The sequence below is a fragment of the Electrona antarctica genome, assembly GCF_951216825.1.
Source record: "Electrona antarctica genome assembly, contig: scaffold_658, whole genome shotgun sequence".
Lineage (NCBI taxonomy): Eukaryota > Metazoa > Chordata > Actinopteri > Myctophiformes > Myctophidae > Electrona > Electrona antarctica.
In genome coordinates, this window is record NW_027637593.1 from 43,793 (window position 1) to 57,211 (window position 13,419).

The 13,419-nt window shown below is 42.7% G+C and overlaps 1 protein-coding gene across 1 annotated transcript in view; it reads right to left on the reverse strand.

Annotated features, from left to right (window-relative positions):
• Positions 1-9,829, reverse strand: part of LOC306918795 (bile salt export pump-like) — a gene marked incomplete at its 5' end in the record, with an annotated part of 32,680 nt that extends 22,851 nt beyond the window's left edge. Inside the window, 3 exons of the mRNA XM_079531660.1 lie at positions 431-551; positions 1,226-1,342; positions 9,783-9,829. Of these exons, the coding sequence (XP_079387786.1) occupies positions 431-551; positions 1,226-1,342; positions 9,783-9,829 (285 nt within the window). The remainder of the gene's footprint in view (positions 1-430; positions 552-1,225; positions 1,343-9,782) is intronic.
• Positions 9,830-13,419: the final 3,590 nt, after the last annotated feature.

Genomic DNA, 13,419 nt, shown 5'->3' on the forward strand with positions numbered 1-13,419 from the left:
TATTGAGTTTGTGCTTGAAATGTACTGTAATTCTGCAAACTGTTAATACAATTTTCAATCAATCAATCAAAAAAGAGGTGGTGTTCTTCTGCAGCCCTTATGTGTGCGCATGCTGTTTCTTATCAGTGTGACGTCGTCTCTTAAGGCGTCTATTGGTTTTAGGGGTAAGTCTCTCATTGGCTTAGATGCAGCCTATAGACGAGGCAGCCACACGCACACAGACACTCTCCAGGATTATTTCTCATCTTTTTCTAGGAAAATGACACACACACACACACACACACACACACACACACACACACACAGTGTCATGGCGTGTCGAACATTAAGGGCCTCCCTCTACAGAGTGTGTGACCGTCAGGTTGTTAACCCTCTTAAACATACACACACACGCACACACACACACACGCACACACGTATTACTACAGACCTTGGTCTTGTCGGCCTGTGAAACGGAGTAGGCCCGCGGGCCCAGCTCTCCGGCCATGGGCGCCGTGGCTTCGGGGATGAGGTTGGACAGCTGAGAGCGGGACCTCTGGCGGATGGACGCCCTGCAGCGCGCACACACACAAACACACGCACGCACATACACACAAACACACGCACGCACATACACGAGCATGCACACACACACAAACACACGCACGCACGGACACACAAACACGAGCATGCACGCACACACACACACACGACACACACGCACACACAAGATTAAAGCTACACATGTATTTTCTCACCATGGCATTAACCCATTTTGGGGCGGGAACCCCTTTTGGTGTTAGAATTATGTTATGCTTTAGCTATTGAAAAATAGCAGATCTACAAGCTCATAGCGTGCCACCGAGTGACGCGCTACGATCTTGTAGGTCTGCTATTTTTGAAAAATCGAAGAACCACTGACATAGAAACATAGCTTTTTCAGAAAACTGTCAGGATGTAGAAGACATTTTTAGAATCTGATCTCAGGTCAAAATGGGTTAACTGGTGGCGACACACACACACACACACACACACACACACACACACACACACACACACACACACACACACACACACACACACACACACACACACACACACACACACACACACACACACACACACACACACACACACACACACACACACACACACACACACACACACACACACACACACACACACACACACACACACACACACACACACACACACACACACACACACACACACAGTGTTACAGTACCTCAGACTGGCCCGGTAGCTTCCCGCACGGGACAGGTTCAGCCTCTCCGTTCGCTGCTCTGTGTCCGCCACTGTTTCAACACAGGGACACACAACGGTCACATGATGCAGAAGTAGCCTGGGGTCCACAGGGGTCCACCTACTGTATGCTTTCTATGGGATATATAAGGCAGGATCTAGATGCAGCTGCGCGACATGAGACTAATTAATTAGAGAGCGACAAAGAGAGAGAGAGAGGAGTGTGTGTGTGTGTGTGTACGGGTGTGTGTGTACGGGTGTGTGTGTGTGTGTGTGTGTGTGTGTGCGTCAATTTAACAAAGGTGCAGACGATCAGAAATCAGCAGAGAGTGACCAATTTGCGCTACTCTATGCCGAATTGAAGTGGACTCACTTCAATCCGTAGATTAGGAGTAATAGGCCTATCTCACAGCCCGCTTTCCACACCCACTTCCGGTAAATAGTGGTGTCATTTAACATTAGCATTTACACGTTTTTTTCTCTGGAGAATCTAAGTACATTTTCTAATGTAAAAATGTGACAGACCAATATTATTATGAAGCAAACAAGATGGTAAATCAGCTCGAACAGATAGAACAAACCTTACCTTGAGAAAACAAAAGTTGTAGACTTCTTAAATTACCTCTGTTAACATGTAGCGTCTATGGAGTGACGTCACGCTATCACCACTAGCCCCGAAAGGGGGCGTATTAAGGGGGCGGGGACATTCTGTGAGATAGGCTTACTCAGATTTTAGTCAGCCTGTATAATGGGAGGCGGACGGCAGGGCGCGTGGGCAATCCGGTCTAGGATCGCTAAAGAAGGAAAGGCCGAGCCAAAATAATAATGAAAAAATAGTAATCAGCGATCCGGTTTGATATCAATAATGAAGCTTATCAGACGGAGCATTCCGCCAGGAGCGGAAGGTAATTAGCCTACAGTCCTTTTGGCGGAGCGTTCCGCCAAAAGCAGTAAAGGTCATTACACACTGGCGAATTAGCGACGCGATGCGAATAAGCGATCCGAAAATGCGAAATATTTGCCCGGCGAATTTATTCGCGTTTGCCTATACAGTGTACACATCTAAATGCGACGCGTATTGTGCGATTATATTCGCCGCCCCTCCAGTCTCCTCTCCTCCTCTCCTCTCCTCTCCTCTCCTCCTCCACTCCACTCCTCTTCTCCTGCGTTGTCATAATTGGTATCCTTTCTTTCATACCCTGAAGAGAAGGCACTCAGGTGCCGAAACGTTGGTATTTAATAGAAGTTTTTTGTATCGTGATTCGTGACTACGAGCTGTGCTGCGTGCAACCTCTCCTTCCTTTACAAGTTTGTCTCCCGTACCGTGGTCAGCACCTCCTCACTATTGGTGTGCAGCGTGCGCTAATACCTCTTTTGTTTATTGGTATATCCTACTATCCTTTCCAGTTTCCACCACTTCTTGTCTTCTTCACTACCGTGATGTGGTCCAGAGTCATTTGGGATCGACGGCCGGTCGGCTGCTCACCCGTGCCGTCGATAAAATTATAAAAAGGGGGATGTCAGCCAATTTGGGCCACGTTTTGGTAATTAGCCTGGGAAACTGAGAAAAAGCAATGCATGACACTAAATTGGGTTTATATGATTATAATTGACTGTTTAATATGTTTAAAGGACAACTTTAGTGTTTTTCAACCAAGGTTCATGTTTTAGGTTGTTATTAGAGAAAGTAAAAGATGAGTGTTAATTTTTCTTCATTTGCTGCTTTCTTTCGTTTTAGGGATTTTAGCGGTTTTTGACACAGGGGCGGGGGCATTCGAGCATGGGGCTAAATATGTATTTTTTTACAAAATTTTAGAGCGATTTATTTTTTTATTATTTACTATAGTCCTACTAAACCCCAAGAAATTACATCTGGCCACAAAAGATCATGAGATCTACTGAATGTGTCAAACTGCATATTGAGCCTATAACACACAGTGTGGCTTCCCCCCAGTAGGCTACCTTCACATTCAGTAGATCCTGTGATCTTCTGTGGCCAGATGTAATTTCCTGGGGTATATTAGGACTATAGTAAATAATAAAATAATAAATCGCCATAATATTTTGTAAAGAAATACATATTTAGCCCCATGCTCGAATGAAAAATTAACACTCATCTTATACTTTCTCTAATAACAACCTAAAACATGAACCTTGGTTGAAAAAAACTAAAGTTGTCCTTTAAGTTAAATGTATTTAACATTTAACAAAAATGTATTTAATTATAATAGTTTAGTCCCTACAGCTTCTGAAACAAGCTGTCACATATTTTTAAGATGTAGCATTTTCATGTAAAATAAGCCACCTGATCAGCTTGATCAGCTAAGATGGGCCACCGTTTTTTTTAGCCTATTAGCTCCTTGCTTTTCAAAGTTGAACAGCCAATGGATGCACATGATTCTCGCTACAAGTGTACTTGACATAAAACAGTCTATGGTTGTTATGGCAGGACTCGGGAGATGCAATGCATCACATCTTATGATGCAACAGATGCAATAATATCAGTCATATATGACTACTCAGGGTAAATGCCAGGTGAAAGCAATCTCAGTTGTCAATGATAAGGTTGACAAATCAATAAAAAAAAACAATGGTGGCCTTCATCACGTATAATGCTGATGATCACGTATACTGCTTAGCCGTCATTTCTGATTTAAAATAAATCACACCCGTGTAAGTGAGGGGCGCTCTTTTCATCGTACATTATCCATTTATTGTCAATGGGAATTTAGTCTTTGCTCAGACACATGACTTAAATTCTCCTTTCATTGTGAATGGCATTTAATGTTTGTGTTAGGACAAAAATCGACACTATAGCTGAATATAGGAGGGGCTACCCTCAATAATGTCATTAGTCCTACATTGTATTAATAAAACCAGTAAGACGCCCTGAGGGCGAGAAGCGAGCGTGCATGCATCCGCCTGTGTACTTGACATAAAACAGTCTATGGTTGTTATGGCGGGACTCGGGAGATGCAATGCATCACATCTTATGATGCAACAGATGCAATAATATCAGTCATATATGACTACTCAGGGTAAATGCCAGGTGCCAGCCCTTAATTTTTGGGCCCATTGAGAACTTTTTGCTGGCTGCCGGGTGTGGCTGCACTAATAACTTACCCAGGGGGCAAAGGGGGTTGACCTGCATTTGTCATAACATACAAAGTTGTCCACCAGAAATAATATCTATGACCCACTAGGATCACAACCTATATGGACAACCTGGTCAATTGTTGGGCGAAAGTCCAATATGGCCGCCCCAATATTAGCCCCTATTAGTTATAATGGGGGGTGAATAGGGCAATTTTTTTAACAGAGATATTTCCACGAAACTTCACAGGTTGATCAATAATATGAATATGAACATTTTTTGCATTGAAAGTTTCCATGAAATCCAATATGGCCGCCACAATATTAGCACCCAGAAAATAGGTTTGGCTCGAACTTCTGAACCAGATGAGCTAGAAACGCAAACTTGGTATCTATTTAGGGGTTTCTGACCATGAGATACTCAATGGAATACCTATTCTTATTATTGGGTGTGTCTGGACCCTTATTGTGCATATTTACAAGATGGTGGCTACCCGAAGTAGTGCTTTTCCATGATTTCTACCATTACTAAATAGCTCGAACTAGTGCTGGTTGTCTAGGCTAGGACCCGCTGCAGTGGTGTCCGATCCGAACTTAAACCGGGATGTTTAACGACGCTAATTGGAATGGTGGTCTTCGTAAAGCTATGCAAGGTATTTGGGTTGTAAAGCCAGACACCTTGGTTCGTATGTGTTGACATGTTCTTGATCTTGGATCTTGTGTCTTGAGTGTGGTGTCTTGAGTCTTGTCCTATGTGCTGTATCCTGAATCCTGCGTCTTGCTTGACTGCTGTAGATTCTGAGGATTTGGGATCGTTGGAGATACCATGTGCGTTGCTTGGTAACTGAGGTTTAGAAGCTGGGAGCCGCCTTTTATGTTGTGTAAGTCTAGTGTCACGATGATGTCACCACTGTGTATATCCATCTTTGGAGTTTCTACATTAATCTGATGTCAGCTCTGGATATCGCCGTTGTCTCCATATATGGGACTATAGGTTATCCCATATATGGAGCTCTAAGTGAAAGCCTTAGCAACAACCATGATTGTTGACTGTTTTAGCAAACACAAGCAATTGGCTAAGATTCATGGCACAGAAGGGACATATTTTCTTGAGTTTGCATATTGTCAAAATGGCTGCAAACATGAGACATTACATTTCCTGTCAGATCCTATTACACAGGGGGCAAACCACGCCTTGTTTTGGATACCTGCATTTGCCATTACGTCAAAGGTTGTCCACCAGAAATAATATCTATGACCCAATAGAATCACAACCTATATGGACACACCGGTCAATTTATTTGCTGGAAATCTAATGTGGCCGCCACAATATTATCCCCCATTAGCCTAATTCGGGTGAATAGGGCAACATTTTTAACTGGGGGATATTTCCACGAAACTTCACAGGTTGATCAATGATATGAATACAAACAGTTTTTGTATTGCAAGTTTCCATGATATCCAATATGGCCACCACAATACTAGCACCCAGAAATGGGTTTGGCTCTAAATTCTGAACCAGATGAGCTAGAAATACAAACTCATGGTTTCTTCTAACCACGAGAGATATATAAATATTTTAGCCATAATTTCCCTCTATTAAGTATATTATTGTTCTGGGGTGTTTCTTTGCAGAAAGACATCACTCTGGCTGTATTTTGGTTTTGTTCTGCTGTTTCTGTTGGCATTTCCTCTGTTTATGTTGACATTCATCCCTGGCAGGGACGTGCATTGCCAAGCGGGACATCCCTTCCTTCACTAAGTATGGATGGTCTCTCAGTGACGGGAATGCAGTCCCCTGTCCATCTACAGAGCCAGCCTGGCCTATGTCAATGAACAAGACAATGGCTGGGTTTCCCAAACAAGAAGAGGTGTAAGAAGTGGTTCTACACATGCTCAGTTGCTCCTCTAGGCCGCACACAGAAGCCTGTGAACATAGACATTTTGTGCATAGATGTGCCACGCAATGGTAGGCCTCAGGCCTGGTATAGGCCTCAGGCCTCAGGCTTGAGGCCTGGTATGGTAGGCCTCAGGTCTACCATTCTGAAATTTAATTTAATAATATTTGGACTGCTGGACAGCTGACAGTAGGCTCTCTTTACTCTTAGGCAAGCGGAGACAGTGCCCGCTTTTAAAAACACATCTATATGTCAAGTGTTTTTCCTAATTTCAGTTTTATATGTATGTGTGTATGGATGTATGTACACGTGTATATGTATACACGTGTATATGTATGTATGTATGTATGTATGTATGTATGTATGTATGTATGTATGTATGTATGTATGTGTGTATATATGTATATGTGTAGATATGCTTATATGGAGGTGTGATATATAAATAAAATTCATTCATTCATTAAATAAAAATGAATTTTTGGTCAACAAAAAACCATACCAAACCATACCAGGCCTCAGGCCTGAGGCCTGGTATGGTATGGTAGGCCTCAGGTCTACCATTCTGTATGTATGTATGTATGTATGGATGTATGTATGTGTTCAAGTTTATTGGTCATTTAAAATAAACACACCTTATACAATGTATTCGGTTTTTTGTTGACCAAAAGGGAGTGTTGGCAGAAGCCTCAGCTTATAATGCCTGCCCTTTTAATATTCAAAAAAGCTATAAAGTATGAAAATACAACAGAAAAAAAAAGAACAAACAAAAGCAAAACAAGACAAACTAGAAAAAGTGGTTGTGGCCTCCTGGTGGCGCTATAATAGGCCAATGTGAAAAGGGTGCCATTTCTTCATACGCCTTTGATGGCAATTGGATGATTTGAGGCATTTTGTTCCAAAAATGTGTTTTGCAAAAATCAACCTGTTGGTGGCGCTATAACAGGCCAATGTGAAAAGGGTGGGATATGTTCCTCAGCCTAGTAAGAAAATGTGTGAAAGATTTCACGTAAATTGCACGCTGCGTTCATGTTTGAGGCTTTTGTTCAAAACGGGACAATCTTGCAAACTGTGAAAGCCAATTATAGCCAATTAGGATGGAATATGAAATATCGGACAGATCCGACTTGCGCACATGACCATAGAGATACTGTGTAACGATTTGTGAGATTTGTGGACAGAATCTGGAGGAGTAATATCCAAAAATGTGTTTTACAAAAGTCGGCCTCCTGGTGGCGCTATAAAAGGCAGATGCGGAAAATGCAGGTCAAAGGTTTGTCCTTGGCCTCTAGGGAGTGTGCATGCAACGTTTCACGCAGATCGGTGCATTTTTAGGTAAAACATGTGAAAAGCTGCCTCATGGTGGCGCTATAACAGGCCGTTCTGGAAAATGTGGGGCAGAGGTTCATCGTTGGCATCCAGGGAGTGTGTGTGCAAAGTTTGGCATCGACTGGGTTAACGGTGCCGGAGATTAGCTGGTAACGGACGGACGGACGGAAGGAAGGAAGGACGGACGGACGGACACACACACACACACACACACACACGGACGGAGTGCAAAACATACTCTCTCCCCATGCCTTCGGCCTGGTGGAGACAATTACAAGATTCTGTGAACGGCTTAGTGAGGTCATTAGTTCTTGGCTAGGACAAAAGAGAGTCAACACACAGCCCGTCCCATATACATTGTTATGACATCTCCATATGGCCTATATAGTCTATACTCTGGTTGCACCATAATGGTGTAATGAGCACACCATCCCTCGGCTGGCCAATAGGATTAGGCCAGCTCTGGATCGGCCATCGCTACATCCGGATCATCTGTCATCATCACGGGACATGAACTCTATTCTCAACCAATCACAACAATACAACAACTGTGACATCTTAAAATGCTATATAGAGACATTATTCAGACAATGGGATTTTGTAACGATGGATTATGGCTATATGTATGACGCTGAATCTTTACAACATGATTTTACTGAGAATCACTCAAATGATCTTTCCTTCATGTGTTGGTGTCGTGTATATTCATTTCAGAGTCCTCTGAATTACTATTTGGGTCTATTGAGGTCTATTTACATTGTTTGCTTTTTCAAATGGTCTTAAAGTGACAGTACTATTTTTGTTAACTACTAAGATTTCACTTAGAAAGGTAACAGAGGGGGGAGGGAGGAGACTGTTTTCCATTTGAAGGCATTTGTTTTGGATGTTTCTCTTTTCCTTTCCTTCATTAATTCTTTATAATTTTAATTTGAAAATAATTACATTCAAATCACTACCCAGAGAGAGAGAGAGAGAGAGAGAGACAGAGAGAGAGAGAGAGAGAGAGAGAGAGAGAGAGAGAGAGAGAGAGAGAGAGAGAGAGAGAGAGACACAGAGAGAGACAGAGAGAGAGAGACAGAGAGACAGAGAGAGAGAGAGAGAGAGAGAGAGAGAGAGAGAGAGAGAGAGAGAGACAGAGAGAGAGAGAGAGAGAGAGAGAGAGAGAGAGAGAGAGAGAGAGTCTAGCTGTAGAACAGTGTTAAATACAGTGAGTGTAACAGTACATGGATCCTGTCTATCAGTACAGCAGCACGGTGGTGGAGCTGACATCTATTCGAGAGGGAACTGTGATATTCTATCATCTATCTATGCACTGAATGAATAATATGAATGTATTATTATGGATTCATACAGTATTCATACAGTATGGAGCCACAGCGTGTGTGCGCACGCACGCACGCACGCACAGAGTTATAAAACACAGAAGATTTGTTTCGCTATTTTTGAAAAACATATTTGAATAGTTAAAATAGCCAATCTACAAGCTCACAATGTGTTGTCAATAACAACTATTAACTAGAAAACACTGTTCCTGCAGTGTGGCAATGTGAGCAATCTACTCTTGCTTGGCCTTCCTGCTATTGCAGTTATTGAAGTGCATCAAATTAATGCACAGCTCTCTCTCTCTCTCTCTCTCTCTCTCTCTCTCTCTCTCTCTCTCTCTCTGCATGTCCGCAGCAACAAACAAAAAAAACTATTGGTGAAAATGTCCACCACAACATTGTGATGATCAGGGGTCATCAACCTGTCCGTACATGGACAAGCGTGTCAATCTATGACATATGGTTTAAACACAGCTGTGCCAAGATGAGAAGGCTCGTCTTTTGTTGATTTCTATGAATCCATCATTTATACTATTACATTTACCGTATTTTAGCTTCCCGTCGCTACGGCAACACTTTGCTTCCACGTTGTGACTTTATCGATATCCAAAAAAATCGTAGTGGCATGTTAAGATTATAAATAAATAATCCTGGCATGTCCTTCATCAATCACTCTTCATGTAGGCCTACCTATCTGTTTTGTCTCTCAAGTTTCCTTGTTCCAGACAGTGTTCTATTGGCAATTTATCCTTGACGTTCCTGTGAGAAGTATTTGACATGCAATTATTACGTCTAATACATCAAATCTAGTTTAGCTTGTAGGGTGTGTGTTGTTGTTTTTTTCAATTTGCATGCCGTGGACTTTCTCATCAACAGAGGAAACCACAACCATTTAAGCTACCTTGCCAAACCAGTTAGCTGGTAGAACTTGATCTGATAAACATCCATCACGAGGTGCCATGGTGATGCTGTCAAGCTGTCATAATATGCATGCAGCACATCTTTATGGCTGAGGAATGAGGAAAGTGCATCGTTTGGTCATTGTCACCGTAGGAGCAATTTTTTTCTCTTCCTTCTCCCGTGACCGATACTATGACAGAGAGCGTGCGAGAGAGAGAGAGAGAGAGAGAGAGACAGAGACAGAGACAGAGACAGAGACAGAGACAGAGAGAGACTCACCTCTAACATTTATAGAATATAGGCTACTCCATAGTATATTATTAGGTTGGGTGGCATAGACCTACTTGTTGTTACACTACACTTCAGGGTCTGCGAATAAACAGCTAAACCTTTGGTGATGCCTCGAGCGTCTATTCATTGGAAAAATCGACCAGAGGAGAAAGGGGGGGAAATAACTGTGTATAAGGCAGCGGCAAACAGAAAGGTGTTTTAAAAGGAGATCTAAAAGAATCAGGAATCTGGAGGCCCGAATTCAGGAATCTGAATCTGGAGGCCCGTTTCAAGACCAAATATGAGGCCCCCATATGTATACCTATGACATAATTATTCTGTTGATGCATTGACACATTGATATCAATAGTTTTGACTGGTCAATATCACGCACAGCCACTACTCGCGACAATAACGCAGCAACAACACCTCTCCTCATCCTGTCGTCCCTTCACAATATAGTGTCTCCCCTTTACCCAATGCTGCACATTTTAACCAGGTTATTAACCGGAAATAGGTGTAATTTAACAACGTGGGAGAGAGCAAGGCAGCGAGAGAGAGAGAGAGAGAGAGAGAGAGAGAGAGGGCCAAGGGTGGCGGGGGGTTGACTGACACCTGCAGGTCAGTCGGCGCTTGGAGGCCCCCTTGAGGGTGGAGGCCCCCCCCTGAGGGTGGAGGCCCATTTCAATTGAAACTGCAGGTGAAACATAGGAAGGCCTCCTATGAAAAGAACTAAGAGCGGAAGCCGGCCTGCAGTTTATTTAATATAACATTTGATAAATGTATAAATGTGTTTGGATTCCAGGCCTCTGACTATAGGTTGAGGGGGCATTTGAGAGCATGCCTGCCCTCGATGCAAGTAGGGCAGGCCCCGAGTAGCAAGGTATGTCAATTATGAAGAAGTGAGAGGAGAAAATGAGCACGTGGAATGTGGCGTGCAAAGATGGTAGTACTTGGCAGCCCTGTTGCAATGGTTATTATATTTAATTAACTTCCTTACTGGAAACTAGCTTCTCTCTTTGGAATGTGAACACAGAGAGCCTGAATTCCTGTAACACTGACAGAGCAGGATTGACAGCTCATCGTGTTGCATTGTGATTCATTGTGAGTTTGTACAGGTAGATCATCTATGTTCACAATGTGGTCAGAATGTACAGAGAGGTCATTTAGCCCTTTGAGATGCAGCTTCTCATTTTAGAGGGGGTCCATCACACACACACACACACACACACACACACACACACACACACACACACACACACACACACACACACACACACACACACACACACACACACACACACACACACACACACACACACACACACACACACACACACACACACACACAGGCTTTAGAGACGTACAAATATACACTTCTAGCTATATACTTCTATATATTATAGTTCTCATACTTGCATAGCCTACTTGCGTATGAGAACTCAATACATCATAAATTAATCAATCGAAAAAAGTACACACTCTCTCTCTCTCTCACACACACAGGCTTGTAAACACATACACCTGTCACGGCCTGCATGTTCCTCAGCCCTTGCAGGAGGGGCTGAGGACATAGATCTGCTATTTTCAAAATATTGAAAATAGCAGACACACACACACACGCTTTAGAGACGTACAAATATACACTTCTAGCTATATACTTCTATATACTATAGTTCTCATACTTGCATAGCCTACTTGCGTATGAGAACTCAATAAATCTTAAATTAATCAATCGAAAAAAGTACACACACACACACACACACACACACACACACACACACACACACACACACACACACACACACACACACACACACACACACACACACACACACACACACACACACACACACAATTCAAAACAACTTGTGTGGCACAAGGTGCGGCCAGATTTTAGTGATGAGAGAGCCCGCCTTGGAACCCAGTTAAATTGAATTGTAATTAAATGTCATATAACAACAAGTCGTCTCAAGACACTTCTACACGCAGAACCCAGAGGTCTCAGGTTCAATTCCAGGCTTCTATTCAGCAATGTCTCTCAATGTCAATATCTTCCTGGGGTCAACACGCACGCACACATGAGGAACAACTGCAATTAGAGAGAAAAAGCAACTGCAGAGGGTCAGCTAAGGGCCGATTCATACTCCTATTTTAGGGGGGGGGGGGGGGGGGGGGTCATAGTATCGGTCACGGGAGAAGGAAGAGAAAAAAATTGCTCCTACGGTGACAATGACATGGCTACTCAATGGCTACTGAAAGTTTCTGACGAGCCGAAATAATTTCGGCACTACATCGGTAAAATAGGAGTATGAATCGGCCCTTACATAGTGACTGGGGTAGTTCCATCAGCGACCTGGCTGTCGATAACCAGGGGAACACAGACAGGGGGAGTGGCAAAAGGAAGTGAACGTGCCCAGTTATTTCTGGAGCGCTTACTGTTGTGACGGTAACAATGCTGGCCGTGTTTCTGGAGCCTATCTGTCAAAGCATGAGAACGTAGCACTAAAAGCACCTGATTTTATGGAGAAGATGAAAGTGTGTGAATTGGAGGGCAGGCTTTACAGTGAGTACCATACCATAATAACTAGAATTACAAGATTCTGTGAACGGCTTAGTGAGGTCATTAGTTCTTGGCTAGGACAAAAGAGAGTCAACACACAGCCCGTCCCATATACATTGTTATGACATCTCCATATGGCCTATATAGTCTATACTCTGGTTGCACCATAATGGTGTAATGAGCACACCATCCCTCGGCTGGCCAATAGGATTAGGCCAGCTCTGGATCGGCCATCGCTACATCCGGATCATCTGTCATCATCACGGGACATGAACTCTATTCTCAACCAATCACAACAATACAACAACTGTGACATCTTAAAATGCTATATAGAGACATTATTCAGACAATGGGATTTTGTAACGATGGATTATGGCTATATGTATGACGCTGAATCTTTACAACATGATTTTACTGAGAATCACTCAAATGATCTTTCCTTCATGTGTTGGTGTCGTGTATATTCATTTCAGAGTCCTCTGAATTACTATTTGGGTCTATTGAGGTCTATTTACATTGTTTGCTTTTTCAAATGGTCTTAAAGTGACAGTACTATTTTTGTTAACTACTAAGATTTCACTTAGAAAGGTAACAAGGATAATTCCTTTGGGTGAATGAGAACGGTTCTGCCCTCGCTCTGCGTACCAAAAAGGACCAGGAGGGAGGAGACTGTTTTCCATTTGAAGGCATTTGTTTTGGATGTTTCTCTTTTCCTTTCCTTCATTTAATCTTTATAATTTTAATTTGAAAATAATTACATTCAAATCACTACCCAGAGAGAGAGAGAGAGAGAGAGAGAGAGAGA